At 28.2% G+C, this 14,166-nt stretch overlaps 1 protein-coding gene across 1 annotated transcript; it reads right to left on the bottom strand.

The window, feature by feature from the left end:
* Positions 1–7,077: 7,077 nt before the first annotated feature.
* On the bottom strand, positions 7,078–8,272 carry LOC112601344 (protein lifeguard 1-like). The gene is made up of 2 exons (XM_025348917.1): positions 8,085–8,272; positions 7,078–8,009 (listed from the first exon to the last, which is right to left on the bottom strand). The coding sequence occupies exons 1-2, from the start codon at positions 8,182–8,184 to the stop codon at positions 7,324–7,326; spliced, it is 786 nt and encodes a 261-aa protein (XP_025204702.1). The 5' UTR covers positions 8,185–8,272; the 3' UTR covers positions 7,078–7,323.
* Positions 8,273–14,166: the final 5,894 nt, after the last annotated feature.

The raw sequence follows: 14,166 nt of genomic DNA, 5'->3' as shown, positions 1-14,166 counted from the left end.
TATTAACTGTTACCTATTAAATAATTGAAAAAAAAGTGCTTATCTTTAAAAAGTATTGAATTACCAAGTTTCTATACTTTACATTCTTTATAGTTTTCAATGATAAACAATACAACAATTTATATATATATATAATATATATTTTATATATTATATTCAATAATCATTTTAGTCATTTAAGGAACTGTATGAATAACAATAATTATATTTAGGTGTTAACTAGCGTACCAAGTACATAAAAAGAGCACATTTTAAAAATTATTTTTTACAGTTTTAGATCAAAAATCTTTAAGACTTATTCTAAGCTACATATTCAACTAACAAATTTATATTGTTATACTATATGTATGTTGGTATTGATTTAAACATAAGTTATGTATTAACAATAATATAATGGTATCATGTCTTTACGCTGACGGAAAAAATGCCGATGAGTATCTACGCCGATGGTATGTTTTTTTATAAAACGAGTGTATTTCTATGGGACTAATATAAGAATAAAAATTATCTAATATGAAACTGAAAATTATGGAAAATTAATTATGTTATTAAATAATTAAAAATAAAATACCTAACTCGTTGTTGCCTAGTTTTTTTAATAATAAATATTTTTTGGCTCTGAAAAGAGCTAAAAAGAGCATTTTTTAAAACGACGAGTGCCCCCTAAATTTGGCCTTTTAGCAAGATTGAAATTGAAAATTATGAGCAATTCCCTGCAAATAATCGGAGGTGTCGCGATTCCCATAGTCAGATAGTCTTTAACGATTTCTTTAATCCGCAATGCTGTGTCTCGATAACATCGTCGTCCCTGTGCTGGTGGTAATCCAACAATGTATTGGTTGATTTAGAATTAATTTAGGATCTGCTGATTTTGCAGACCCTCAATGAATTTCCAAATAGATGGATGATTTGCTCCTAAAAGAGAGCTGAATCCTCGATGCCAGCCTTCAACGGCGTTGTTAGTTTTGGGGAGGTCATTCAACGATGCCTCGTAACAATTCCAGAGGCTCAGCTTAAATTTAGGAAAAGCATTCTGCCAAGGTCGGTTCGTCGGGGCTTTCCAATCCACGTGGACTCAAAATAATCTACCAAATCTGACATCAGGTCTTCGTTATCCGTATAAAATTTTTATTCTTATATTAGTCCCATAGAAATACATTCGTTTTATAAAAAAACATACCAATAGCGTATTTACTATCGGTGTAGATACCGTCGGCGTAAAGGCATGGAACCCACGAAACTGGGTCACACGCTTTGCGGCACATTGCCACAAATCAGGTGTCAATCCCTTTGTGACCATATAATATAAGTAGTTTCTTTCATCAGTGGTGAAAAGATGTTTATGGGGTTTTAATCTGCGTGCGACAACTTGACCGTTAATTTATTTGTTTGAATTTTATGATTATGTAATATACGAGTACAATGATGTGTGAGCATAATATCATTACACAGTATAAATACATTTTTAAATATCGCTTCATTTGTTTTCTATAGTAAGCACAATGTAAATTTTGCATGGAATATAAATATTACAAAAATATTTTTAAAATCGTGATTTTATTAGGTACATATTAGTTTTCACTGTTGTAATTAGGTTTTTTGTTTTAAGAATTGATGGTCTCTCTTTAAATAAAAATGAAATTATCTTATCTTTAATACTATTTTTTTTTTCATAAAATAAAGTATTATATAAAGTATATTATCTTAATTTAATATATTGTATAAACATTTATAAAAAAACGCATATTAAAATAATATGTAAAAATATCTATATTAGTGAAATATTTAAGCGTAAATAAATACAGTGTAATTTATAAGCTTGGTATGCAAATAAATATGAATGAACTTTTTTTTAAATTATAAATTACTGTTTAAAAAATGTGTATTAATTAAACTGTTTTAAAGTTAAGATGTAAAAAATAGTTTAAAAATATTTTTATCTCGTACACCGACATAATATACTGAAGTTAAGTCGATCGACACAAAGTCGAATGCAAGTAGGTATTTAATGATTGAGTACCTAGCAATGTAAAAATGTTATCGTCTATAAATTAAATATTGTATTAACTAAAAATTGTACTAATGTACATACTATAGTAGGTCATGTGTATCATAAAATATACGATATATATACTACTTATGTGCTTACACACGTGTATTTTTATTTATTTCAAGAATCAAATCGTCTGTACGTCATATAATTCTAAACATGTATACTAATAATAGTAATAAACATTATCCACCTTTATTTTTAACTGGAGTAATATTACTACATAAGTACGTAATACAGACGTCCATGGCTTTAAATGAAACACATAACTTATAAATATTTCGAAACTTCTTGTTGTATAGGTAAGTACTTATAACACTGATGCTGTATCATCAGTCGACATTCAATTACGATTTTATTTTATAAGTAGTAACAATGAAATTAAATCATAATATTATTATATAAATAGAAGTGTAAATATTTGTTTTTACAGTCGAATATAATTGGGATGTCGAGAAAATAATGTTTATTTTTATTTTTGGTCAGTTATAAATTATAGTAATATGTACCTGCAGTTTATCAACACATAAGAACATACAGAGTCATTATTTTACACTCATTATACAATTTATATATGCCTTGCAATAGTTTCATAATGAAAACGAATAGTTTTAAAGGGGCTAAATCCCGACACTCGAAAAAAAATATAAAATTTATATATTAATCTAATATTGCTGTGTAACTAAAAAAAAAGTGATTTCATAGCAATTAAAATCCATCCAACCAATCACCTATTATACTATTCAAACTCTACGAAACAAGCTAAAATATTATTTTTATAATAACACTAAATATTAAATACCATTGGAATTCATAAACAAAAAATCGATATTAAAAAACATGCTACTTACAATATAGTGTGACATTAAATATAACTTATATTTATTTAGCGATTTTCGTTCAATGACCTAAAAAAATTACCGATGCCTATTGGATAGGTACAATAATTATAAAACGCTTATTAATGAATTACTAGGGAAATTAATTTTATTTTTATAAAGGATTATTAAAATTAATTTATCTTATAGACAGAAAAATAATTTTTGAATGTTAAATTTTATAAAACGTATTAACTATTAATTACTATACATAAATATTTATAATATAATAATTATAATAATTTATGACTGAATAATGGTAGTGGCTACTACCTCATTGGTGTTCATTTTATAACTAATATCACGGACTTCACATAGTCAAATTTGAAATAACATTGAATAAAATTTAAAGAAGTTAAATTTTTTAAAAGTGGGACAAATAATGTAACATTCTAAAAGGGGAGGGGGACATATATTAAAAAAAAAAAAAGGAGACAATTCTTTCTAGTACGAGATGTCTAGTCACACTAAATTACATATTCGACATCACCGAGTCTAATAATATAATATTACTAAAGATGCTATAATCAGCTTTCGATATATATTTTGTACCTCCCGTTAATAATACATTGTTTTGTTAATAAATAACTAATGACTTATACATGAATCTGATCATAACTTAAGGTTTTATCAAGCTAATTTTATGTCTAACACCAGTTGCTATTATTATTTTATGTTAATTATTATTCAATTAGAGGCATAAACTATAAAACCTTACTAATTATTACTAATAATTTAATAAACAAGTTATTACTAACATTAATATTTTGTTGTAGATTATTGTTCCTAGTCAATCTATTTTGAGGTTATAACATCGTATCATATACAAATTCAAAATAAAATATTTCCCGGTATTTGGGGGGGGGGGAATAAAAACGATGGCATATAGTATATGGACACCAGATACATACGATTACAGACGTTATAAACGAATTAGGCGTTTTAGGGAGTATTACAAAAAGTTCATTAAAATGAATTTTAGGCATCAAGAGGATATACTAGCATTTTTTTTTTTTTTTTGTTTATTTGACTTATACAATTTACACAGTATTTAGTATAATAAGCATAACAGATGGTTAGAAAGAGAAAACAATATAACAGAGGGACTTGAGTGGAGAAACTGCCCAATGTCGACACTCCGGCAAATACTAAAATATACTACATAAATATTATTAAAGCGAAACATTGTCTATATATTATTTTTAAAATTACACTCAATAAATGAATTAAAATATGTCAATAAATGAACATTTACCTAATACAAAAACATTAAAACATATCTAAAAATCTATAAGCTTATCTGTCATCTCTAAATTTATTAAAGCTATTCAAATGAATTATATGAAACAATAACATGGTGTTTTAAATTTTCAAAAGTAAACAATCTTCTGTTTGACCTTAATAGATGTTTATATTTGCTAAAATTTCGCTTGACATCACAAGACTTAAACTTTGTTACTTCTCCAGTAGTTGTATTTGAGAAATCTTTATATAGAATGTTGCCATTTAATATTTTACGTATAGTAGACACAGTCCGGTATTTTTTAATTTTTTTGTTGATTTTTTCAGCAACAGGTTCATTGTTTGGCCAAGTTTAATTTTAGTGTTTACGATTTCCAAACTCTCATCGAGTAAAAATGAGGCATTTCCCAATTTTAATATAAATTGTAAGATAAAGCCAAAGTTACATTTTATATAAGCTAAATCATTTTGTATATTTCTATTTTTAAATAAAGCAATACCATTCTTAATCGATTTCGTAGAACTTTCGTTTGAAGACAAAAACACCGATTTTGTAGAGTTGAAACTATCAACACGATGCAGCTTCTAGCCAAGTTCTCCATAGAATAAGTATAGGCGTGGAGGCAAAAATAATTTTAGAAATTTGACCACACTCTTGTGTAAACCATATGCCACACATGTTACATGTTTCATATTAGGAAAGAATACAGTTGGAGAATCGGTCGTTTTCACCTCATATACCGCAGCATTAGTTAAAAATAAAAAAAAATTATTATATTTAATGTCGATGAACCAAAGTATATTCAAAGCATTGAGAAATAATTTTCTTACAGTTTTGATAATTGCACTTTGTATGTTCGTTGCATAATAAAAAATATGACTTAGAATATTTATCTACATATAAAAGACCAGCTAAAACATAAGTTACGTGCCTTACGTCAACGTATGTAGTTTCATCAATTGAAACATATATATATTGGGCCTTTAAAATTTTTATACGAATACAATTGAATACGGTAGCTCAGGTTGTAATTTAAAGTAAATTAAATAAGACTTAATTCTTATTAATTTTACTTTTATTCGCATATCGAGTGGCTACGTCTCGTGCTTACATTTAAATGGTTTTACAATAACTGAAGATAAGGTCCGATCGTCTGTCCCGAAGACTGCTGTATTGGATATTACATAATCTCACATTAAATTTTATACTGATAATCTTTATTATATTTCCTAATTAGATAGGTACAAAATATCTTACGTACGCAACAACGGTCAATTACTTTATTGTAAAGAAATGATAGGTACACTTTTTTTTCGGATTGTAGTTTGATGGGGAATATGTTTACCAATATATTTTTGCAAAAATGGGTTAAAAGTTGTATTATGCAATAGCCATAAGAGGATAATATTATCAGCAGCTAAAAATGCACGACATAAATCAAGAGAAACTCTGATTTCTGATCTTCGAATGAGTCTTCTATAAATATTTGATTGATATTTTCTTTTTTGTTGAATTACTGAGGTGTTTTGCTGTACTTAATTGTTGAGTTACTTGAAAGCGCTTATTTGATGAAATTGTTTGGTCATAAATATTACAGAAAAGTTTTAAAAACTGTACTAGAAAATTCTTCGACGTATTGTCGAAGTTTTGCACCGGCATTTTGTATTTTTGGGATTTTACGAAATTAATATAGTTTGCAAATTGCATAGCAAAGTATTTCCACACACGCGATATACGACAATGATTTGGTCAAAACTCAAAACATATGCTAAATAACTACTACCTAGTCTATAATCCAGTAAAGTAATTTATTGTTTATACATTGACAATACAATAGATAACTTTCTACTTTCAGCATACAAGTTTGCGACGATAAGATAGATCAATGTGCTTTTATACAATGATGAAATAAATTGTAGCAAAATATACCATAAAACGTGCATTTTTTGTATTTTTGTTGTTAAAATATGCAATAATATTCATTTTTTTCTTCAAATTATGCAAAATACGCACTTTATATAAAGTAAAGAAAAAAACATACCAAGGCATATAAGTCATAGCTAAAGAGCGGATTTTTAGGTTCTTAAATGCTTAAAATATGATGTTAATATGTTCTCAAAAAACCCTAAAATATTCTCTAAATATTCCTTAAACTTGTAAATATGAAAATAATATGATTTGTTTTTTCTCCAAAATAATTCAATAAAAACAATAAATAATTCATGTACCATTCCTTTTTGGTAACATAAAATATTTAATTATAAAAAATACAAAACAGTTCATAGGTATATGAATATAATGAAATATATTATATAAAAACAAAATAGTTTAATAAAAACAATACATAACTTGCATGGCCTTTAGTAACAGTTAAGTTATTTAACTATAAAACATAAATCAGTTCATACTTAGTTACCTTTATAAATATAATGAAATATTTATAAAAAAACAAATAAAATTAATAAAAACAAAATTAATTCATACTTAGTTACCTACTAAACTATATCACCATAAGTCGTAAATACTGTATCATTTGTTTTATTATACGGCTTTGTTACGTTTATGTAAATATTTTAAACTTTTATTAATTTTCGGTATTTAAAAAAAATAAAAATGAATATTAAACATTAAACTAAATCGTCAGACATTAAAGTTAAAATAATAAACAATATAAAAGTGAAAATAGATTTATTATTAGAAATCATTCTTATCGCGTTATTATAAGATCGTAGGTACAATCATGGATTAAAAGTAACAGAATGATCACCATTACCAATTTGATAACAAACAAGTAGATAATTGGATGATTTTTAATTTTTATCATTCTTATAAAAAATAATTTTTTTCCTAGAAAAAATTGTTGCTGGAAAATATTACAAATCGATAAATTAATAATGTATAATATAATTTTTTATGAACAATAATAGAATATATTCTAAAATATGCTTTAATATGCCAAATAAATTTTTTCTTACGAACTCTGTGATGGATAAGTCGTCCACGTTTTTCACTCTCATAAAGCTGCATAAAACCAATAAAAATATGTAAAAACCTAAAAATCCGCTTTCTAGTCATAGCCCTACTTATAAGCATGTTATATATTTGCTTAACTCAAAATATTTAAAAAGATATTATTAAATACGTGTTTTTAATTATTCATTTTTCATAATTAATTGTATTATAAACATGAAAATCATTAGTAAGAATGCACCAATAAGTATTAATAATAAAATTGCCAAGCAAAAGATTATAAAATCTAATAAGATGGTTAATGCTGTAAATATATACTCTTTTGGAGAAATTGAATACTTATGATTACCACTAATTATCTTTTGGGTATCATAAATAAGAAATGAGGAAAATATGATTGCTTGTAAAGATGCACTTATGAATGTTATCAATATATCAGGGAAAAATATAGAAACAATAAATGCACTTAGTATAATTACAGGAATTATAGCAGCTATTAATAAAAAACAACCCTTAACTGTAAATTCTATTTTAGTAAGAGAAGCAATTATTATAAGAGCAAAACATATTAATATCATTAAGCCACTAGCCATTATTATGTCATTTTGTTCTGCATATTGATATGAAAAGAATATTTTTGTTACAGATTCAGCTAGGGTGAATACAAACAAAAGAATAAAGTTGAAAGGACTCTTGCGATATAATTCTACAAACCAAAACCTTGCTATTAAAATCCCAAAAACAATCAAACATGCAATAGTATTAAACCATTGATTTTTTTTAATAAAATGCTTAGTTTCCCCATAAAAACTTGCCATAGTCACAATCATTAATGTGATTAGTAGGTTGCACATTACAATACTGTAAACTTTACTGAAAGGATAAAAAATAAAATCTATTAATATCATACACCTACCATAATTTATCAATAATTTATATTTACCAAATGAAGTTTTTATGTATAGTTTTGTTGCTAAAGTCAAAATTTTCAGGTGAATTAAAACTATTATTTTGTGAATTATCTGGTATTCCTTTTTCGCCATTTGTATGTGGAGGAGGGTGTTTGTCTACAGAAAGATAACCACCATCAGCTTTTAGGTATGGTGCACCTTGTGGATAATATCCAGGTGGAGGTGGAGCTAAAAAAAAACACGCATCATTGTAAAATCAATACATTCATCAGAATGATAAGCAGAGTGTTCAGAATCTAAAATGTATCATCAATTTTATCTATGACAATTTAGTAAATAATTGAATTGGTTATTACTTATTAATTAGAACACTAGAACAGCAACCTTAAATATAATAGGGATTATAATATTAATGTATAGACAAGATATTCATAAAAGTTAACTGGTATGCATCTAGTATTACCAACATTTTAAGACAGTAATGCGTAATCTATGTTGTATTGAAACTTTTAACATTTAACAATAAACATTACACAGATCACAAAAATAATTAACCTAATTAATCTTAAGAATAATAAGTGTTTTATATCTCCCTTCTAAAATTTAGTGATCTCTAGATTGCACACTAATCATAATTTATTCAATTACAGAAAGTGATTACTGGATTAAAAATAACAAAACAATTTACAACATAACTGATATTTTTTTTTTTTTTTTTTTTTTCCCGGGCTTTTACAGGCCCTTAAGGCCCATCGCCGCAACAACATATTGTTTCCATTCTTCTCTATCATTTGCACATTCTTCTGCGTTTCTTACGTTCAGGAGTTTCAGGTCTTCCTTTACTCTATCCACCCATCTTTGTCTGGGGCGTCCTCGAGGCCTCTTAGTGTCGGGTTTCCAATTAGTTATTGATCCAATCATTCCCTCTGACCTCCATACATGTCCTGCCCAACTTATCCTTGTACTCTTCAGGGACCCAACAATTGTAGGTTCCTTGTATAAATCATACAATTCCCTGTTGCCTCTCACCTCATATTCTCCATCGTTATTTCTCTTTGGACCGAAGATTTTCCTTAATATCTTTCTCTCGAAAACTCCTAACTTTCCTTCGTCCGATTTTGTCGTGGCCCATGTACTACATGCATACAGGGCAACCGGTTTGACTATGACTTTGTATAACGTTATTTTAGAATTTATTGATAGTAATCTTGATTTGAAAAGTGGCATTAGGCTATAGTAGCATATATTTGCTGCTGTAATTCGTTTTTTAACTTCTTCGTGGCTATTAGCACTTTCATTGATCTCTGTGCCCAGATATTTGAAGCTCTGTACCCTTTCAAATTTGTAATCATCAACTTTTAAATAGCTAATATTGTGATTTCTTCTCGATAGTATCATATACTTTGTTTTTGACTCATTTATCTTTAAACCAATCTCTTTACCTTCATTTAGTAGGATGCTAGTTGTATTTCTCAGATCGTCCTCTGATTCGGCAATGAGGACTATGTCGTCAGCGTAAGCCACTACGGTTAGTTCGTTATTGTTGTTCATTTTTATTCCTTTGGCTTGGATTAGTACCTTTCGTATAACTGATTCTAAGGCGATATTAAATAAAGCTGGCGATAGGGCGTCTCCCTGTCTGAGTCCGGTTGTCACTGGGAACTCATCTGATACCTCTCCTCCAAAACTTACTTTACTCTTGGACTCATATGCACACGCTCTTATCATTCTGACTAGTTTTGCTGGTATTCCCATTTTGTTCATGACATTCCATAGTTTTTCCCTGTTAATCGAATCGTATGCTGCTTTATAATCTATGAACATAAGGTGGATGTCTTTATTGAACTCGTGACTCTTCTCAGCTAATTGTTTGATTATGTGGATTTGATCAACTGTTGATCTCCCTATCATGAACCCAGCTTGATATTCTCCTATTATTTCTTTAATATAAGGATTGATTCTGATCAGAAGAATGTTGGAGAGAATTTTATAAGTAGTGTTGAGTAAGGAGATCCCCCTGTAATTTTCGCACTCCATGATATCTCCTTTTTTAAAAACAGGACATAGGATGGATACTCTCCACGATTCTGGTATTTCCTCTTGTTCCCATATTATGTTTATTAATTTATGAAGTTGGTTTAGTAAGCATGGTCCACCCTTTTTTAAACATTCCGATACTATTTCATCTACGCCTGGTGCTTTACCATTCTTGAGCATATTTAATCCCATTTCTAATTCATTTTTAGACGGGGCTACGAGTAGCTGTTCTACTGTCATTAGCTCGTTTACAGTGATATTGATTATTGGCTGGTTCAAAATGTTTGCAAACATATCTTTGAATTCGCATGCGATCTCTTTGTTGCCTGTTAGAAGAGTTCCATCACTTTTCCTCATAACATTTGGTCTGGGCTTGTATCCATGTCTTACTTCATTTGCTTTTCTGAAAAATATTTTCGAATGGCTATTTCTATTATTTTCTATATTTTGTATGCGTTCTTTTTCCCATAGTCTCTTATTCGATCTAATCACCTTTTTTACCTCTCTTTGTTTAAGTGCCAACAATCTTTTGTTATCTTCATTAGGTTCATGTAGTACTTTCATGCGGGCTCTATCTTTTTCATGTAAAACTCTTTTACATTCTTCATTGAACCACATTTTCCTTGTTTTTTCTGGTATGTACCCAAGTACTTCTTCAGCTGTGGTTTTTACTATTTGTTCTACTTCTTTCCATATTTCACTTATATTTGGCCTTTCTTGTATATTCTGTATTTTCGACATTAACTTTTCTTGATATACTTTAGCAGTTGATGTTTTCAGTGCATCTCTATCTATTTTCCCATTATGTTTCTGTTTCTTTCGCCACTCTGTAGATATTCTGATATTTATTTTTGCTCTTACGAGGAAATGATCTGACATAGCACTACTCCCTCTCATGCTTCTTACATCTCTTATACAGGACTTAATCCGTGAATCAACTACTATGTGGTCTATTTGGTTTCTTACATATCCACATGGAGAAATCCATGTTTGTTTATGAATATTCTTGTGCGGGAAACATGTGGAACTTATAGTCATGTTTCTAGCAGCTGCAAATGAGATCAGTCTATAGCCATTATCATTAGATTCTTCATGTAAGCTTTCAGATCCTATTGTTGGTTTATATATCGTTTCCTTTCCAATTTTTGCATTAAAATCTCCGATCACTATTTTCGGTTTATCAGCTGGTAAAGAATCGTATAGCATGTCTAAATTATCAAAGAATTCATTTTTTATCTCCTCATTTTTATCTTCAGTGGGTGAATAACAGTTAATTAGGATCAGATTGTGCCACTTACATTTAAGTTCTACGTAACAGAGACGGTCATTTATAGGTTTGAAATTTGTAATTTGTGGTAGTAAATTGTCTTTAATTATAAACCCTACACCTCGTTCGTGTTTATCCTCACCGCTGTAAAACAGAGTCATTCCTTGAGACTTCAAGCTCCCTGAACTTGTCCATCTTACTTCTTGAATAGCAGTTATATCCATCTCGTATCGCTCAAGACACGATAAAGACGTTGTCAAAGCTCCAGTCCTAAACAAAGATCGCACGTTCCAAGTTCCAATTCGTAGGTCCGTTATCTCTTTAATCCGAGGCTTAGAAAAATGTTGTTGTTTCTTAACAATTTATTTTTTAAGTGGTAGGGTTGTCAGCCCTACGCACAACCCCCAACCTGGAGGACCAGTCCACACCAACTAATTAAAGTCAGTGTGGGGCTCGGGGCCCCGGGTTCGCCAAACCCGTAGTACTAGTTGCTTAGTACCCCCCTGAGGGGCATAACTGATATTAGGTACATAAAAATAGGATGATTAGCCACGTACATCTCATATTTTTTGTCTTAAATGAATTAGCTAAAATTCAGATTTTTGTAATGTTTAAGCATAATTAACGGTTAAAACCATAATTTTAAGCACAGTAGTTGCTGCAAATTGTATTTACTGTGAATTGACTCATTCTTTTATAAGACCTAAACAGACTGGTTAGGATCAACAATTATCTATTAGTCTTACAACATCACAATACTAGAAAATAAGAATCAATTAGATTACAATTGATTTATGATTGGGTAATTTTTAAATACTATCATTGATTTGTTTCCAATTGAAAAATGGTATTATTAAATGACTTTTAAGAAATATGTAATAAATAAATCAATAATAATACATATTTATAAATATGTAGTCTAATTTCTATATTTCACATATAAATCTTTTTATTATTATATACATATACTTTTTAATTTTTAGTCCTCTTATTTAATTAACTCATGCAGTCAATAGACTCTAATATATTGGTTACAATGTGATTTTAATAAAAAATAGTACTTATTACTTTACTTAAAACTTTTGTAGTGATATAAATTTATATTTTTTCAAGTGTTTGCAAATATTATTTGAATGAGCGAATTCTGAGTTACACACTAGTTATACTAAAGATATATTATAATCATAATGTCCAAGATGATGTCTTACTCAACACTAATTACAACCTTTCCATATTTACAGTTTAAGATCATGTTGAAAATTAATTCTAAAAGAAAATATACTAAAATTAATGTACCGGCTCCTGATCCGTATGGAATCTGTGTTTGTTGCCACGTACTCATTGCAAATGTTGTTTATACACTGGTTTAATTAATCTGAAAAATAAGTCATATCATTATTTAAATCTCAATTACCATAAAACACAAAAACAAAGTGTATACTTTTAAGAATGTTTATATTAGTGAAACTACTTAGTAATACCTTAAAATATGTTTTGAAATACAAACATGAGTTAAGTAATGAAATAATAATTAAGCCAGGGATTTTCAAACTTTTTATGGCAAGGCTCATTTTAGAAAATGTTTAATTTGACCAACTGATGACCTACTAATGACTTTTTTTTCATTGTTGATTTGTTTTAACTTTAGTGTGATAGTACCATAATATTAAGTCACTGGTAAATTTAAATATGTAATGTAATAATGTATGATAAGCATTATATAGACTATGTATTATTGCTAGATAAATGTAAATACTAAATACATATGTATCTAATATTGTATACTTAACATAAAGGAAACAATATTAAACACTACGACTAATAATATAATAGTAAAAATTTAAAGAAGGAACAAATAACACTAAAAATATTACCTTATTTTTAAAGAGTGCAAATTTTATCTTAGTCTTAAACAAATCTTTTATGCTAAAACAAAAATTTTGAAATTTAAAAGCTATGAGAGTACCTAATTTTGATTAAAAACAAAAGTTAGGTATGTATTTCAATACATTTTGTCATAAGTATGAAATTTGATGATATTTAAAAAAAAACCTGATTTATGGGTGACCTGTTCAATTTCTCTTAAAAATACTTGTAAAGCAGGCATGCCCAAACTTTTTCAATTGGCGGGCCACATTCATAATGTATATTTGTACATTGTATATAAAATATAGACTAGTCATAGGTATATCTATTGTACATTTCATCGGATATAATATTATCTTTGTTCACTTATCGAATTTATGACTCAAATCGTATGTGTTTAAAGTTTTCAATATTTCCACGCTATAGTTGTTAGTTTGTTTTCGTCATTAAAAATTATTTTATATTTTTAAAAACTTAATAAAATACATTTTTTTGTAAATAATTTTTTATTTACACCTACACAAATTTCTAATTTTTATAAAATGATCATGGGCCGGTTGGAACACCTTCGCGGGCCGAATCCGTCCCGCGGGCTGGGCATGCCTGTTTTATATTATGTAGCAGGATTTTTAATATCTTAGATAGCGTATGATACCCTTCCTTATGTTTTGTATCAAAGTTTCACTTATAACCTAGTCTTTCAAATCATTTTCTTTCATGTCTACACTTGTAAAATAACATAGTATAGGTGAAATGGCCATGTCTTGAGTTCTTGACTAATTTACATCATTGTTAAGTGTTTTATTGGATTTTAATAGAATTGGACATATATTTTGTAATTGTTTTAAATTATTTTTAATCAGAATACAGATTTGTAATTTTTTTTTTTTTAGATAAAAACACCTGAAGGTTGTGAAGTATACATAGATATATAAATATAAATT

This window comes from Melanaphis sacchari, unplaced genomic scaffold (assembly GCF_002803265.2).
Source record: "Melanaphis sacchari strain LSU unplaced genomic scaffold, SCAv2.0 Contig77_pilon_pilon, whole genome shotgun sequence".
In the NCBI taxonomy this organism is placed as follows: Eukaryota; Metazoa; Arthropoda; class Insecta; order Hemiptera; family Aphididae; genus Melanaphis; species Melanaphis sacchari.
The sequence above is the reverse complement of the archived record's forward strand: the minus strand, read 5'-3'. Positions and strand labels throughout refer to the sequence as shown.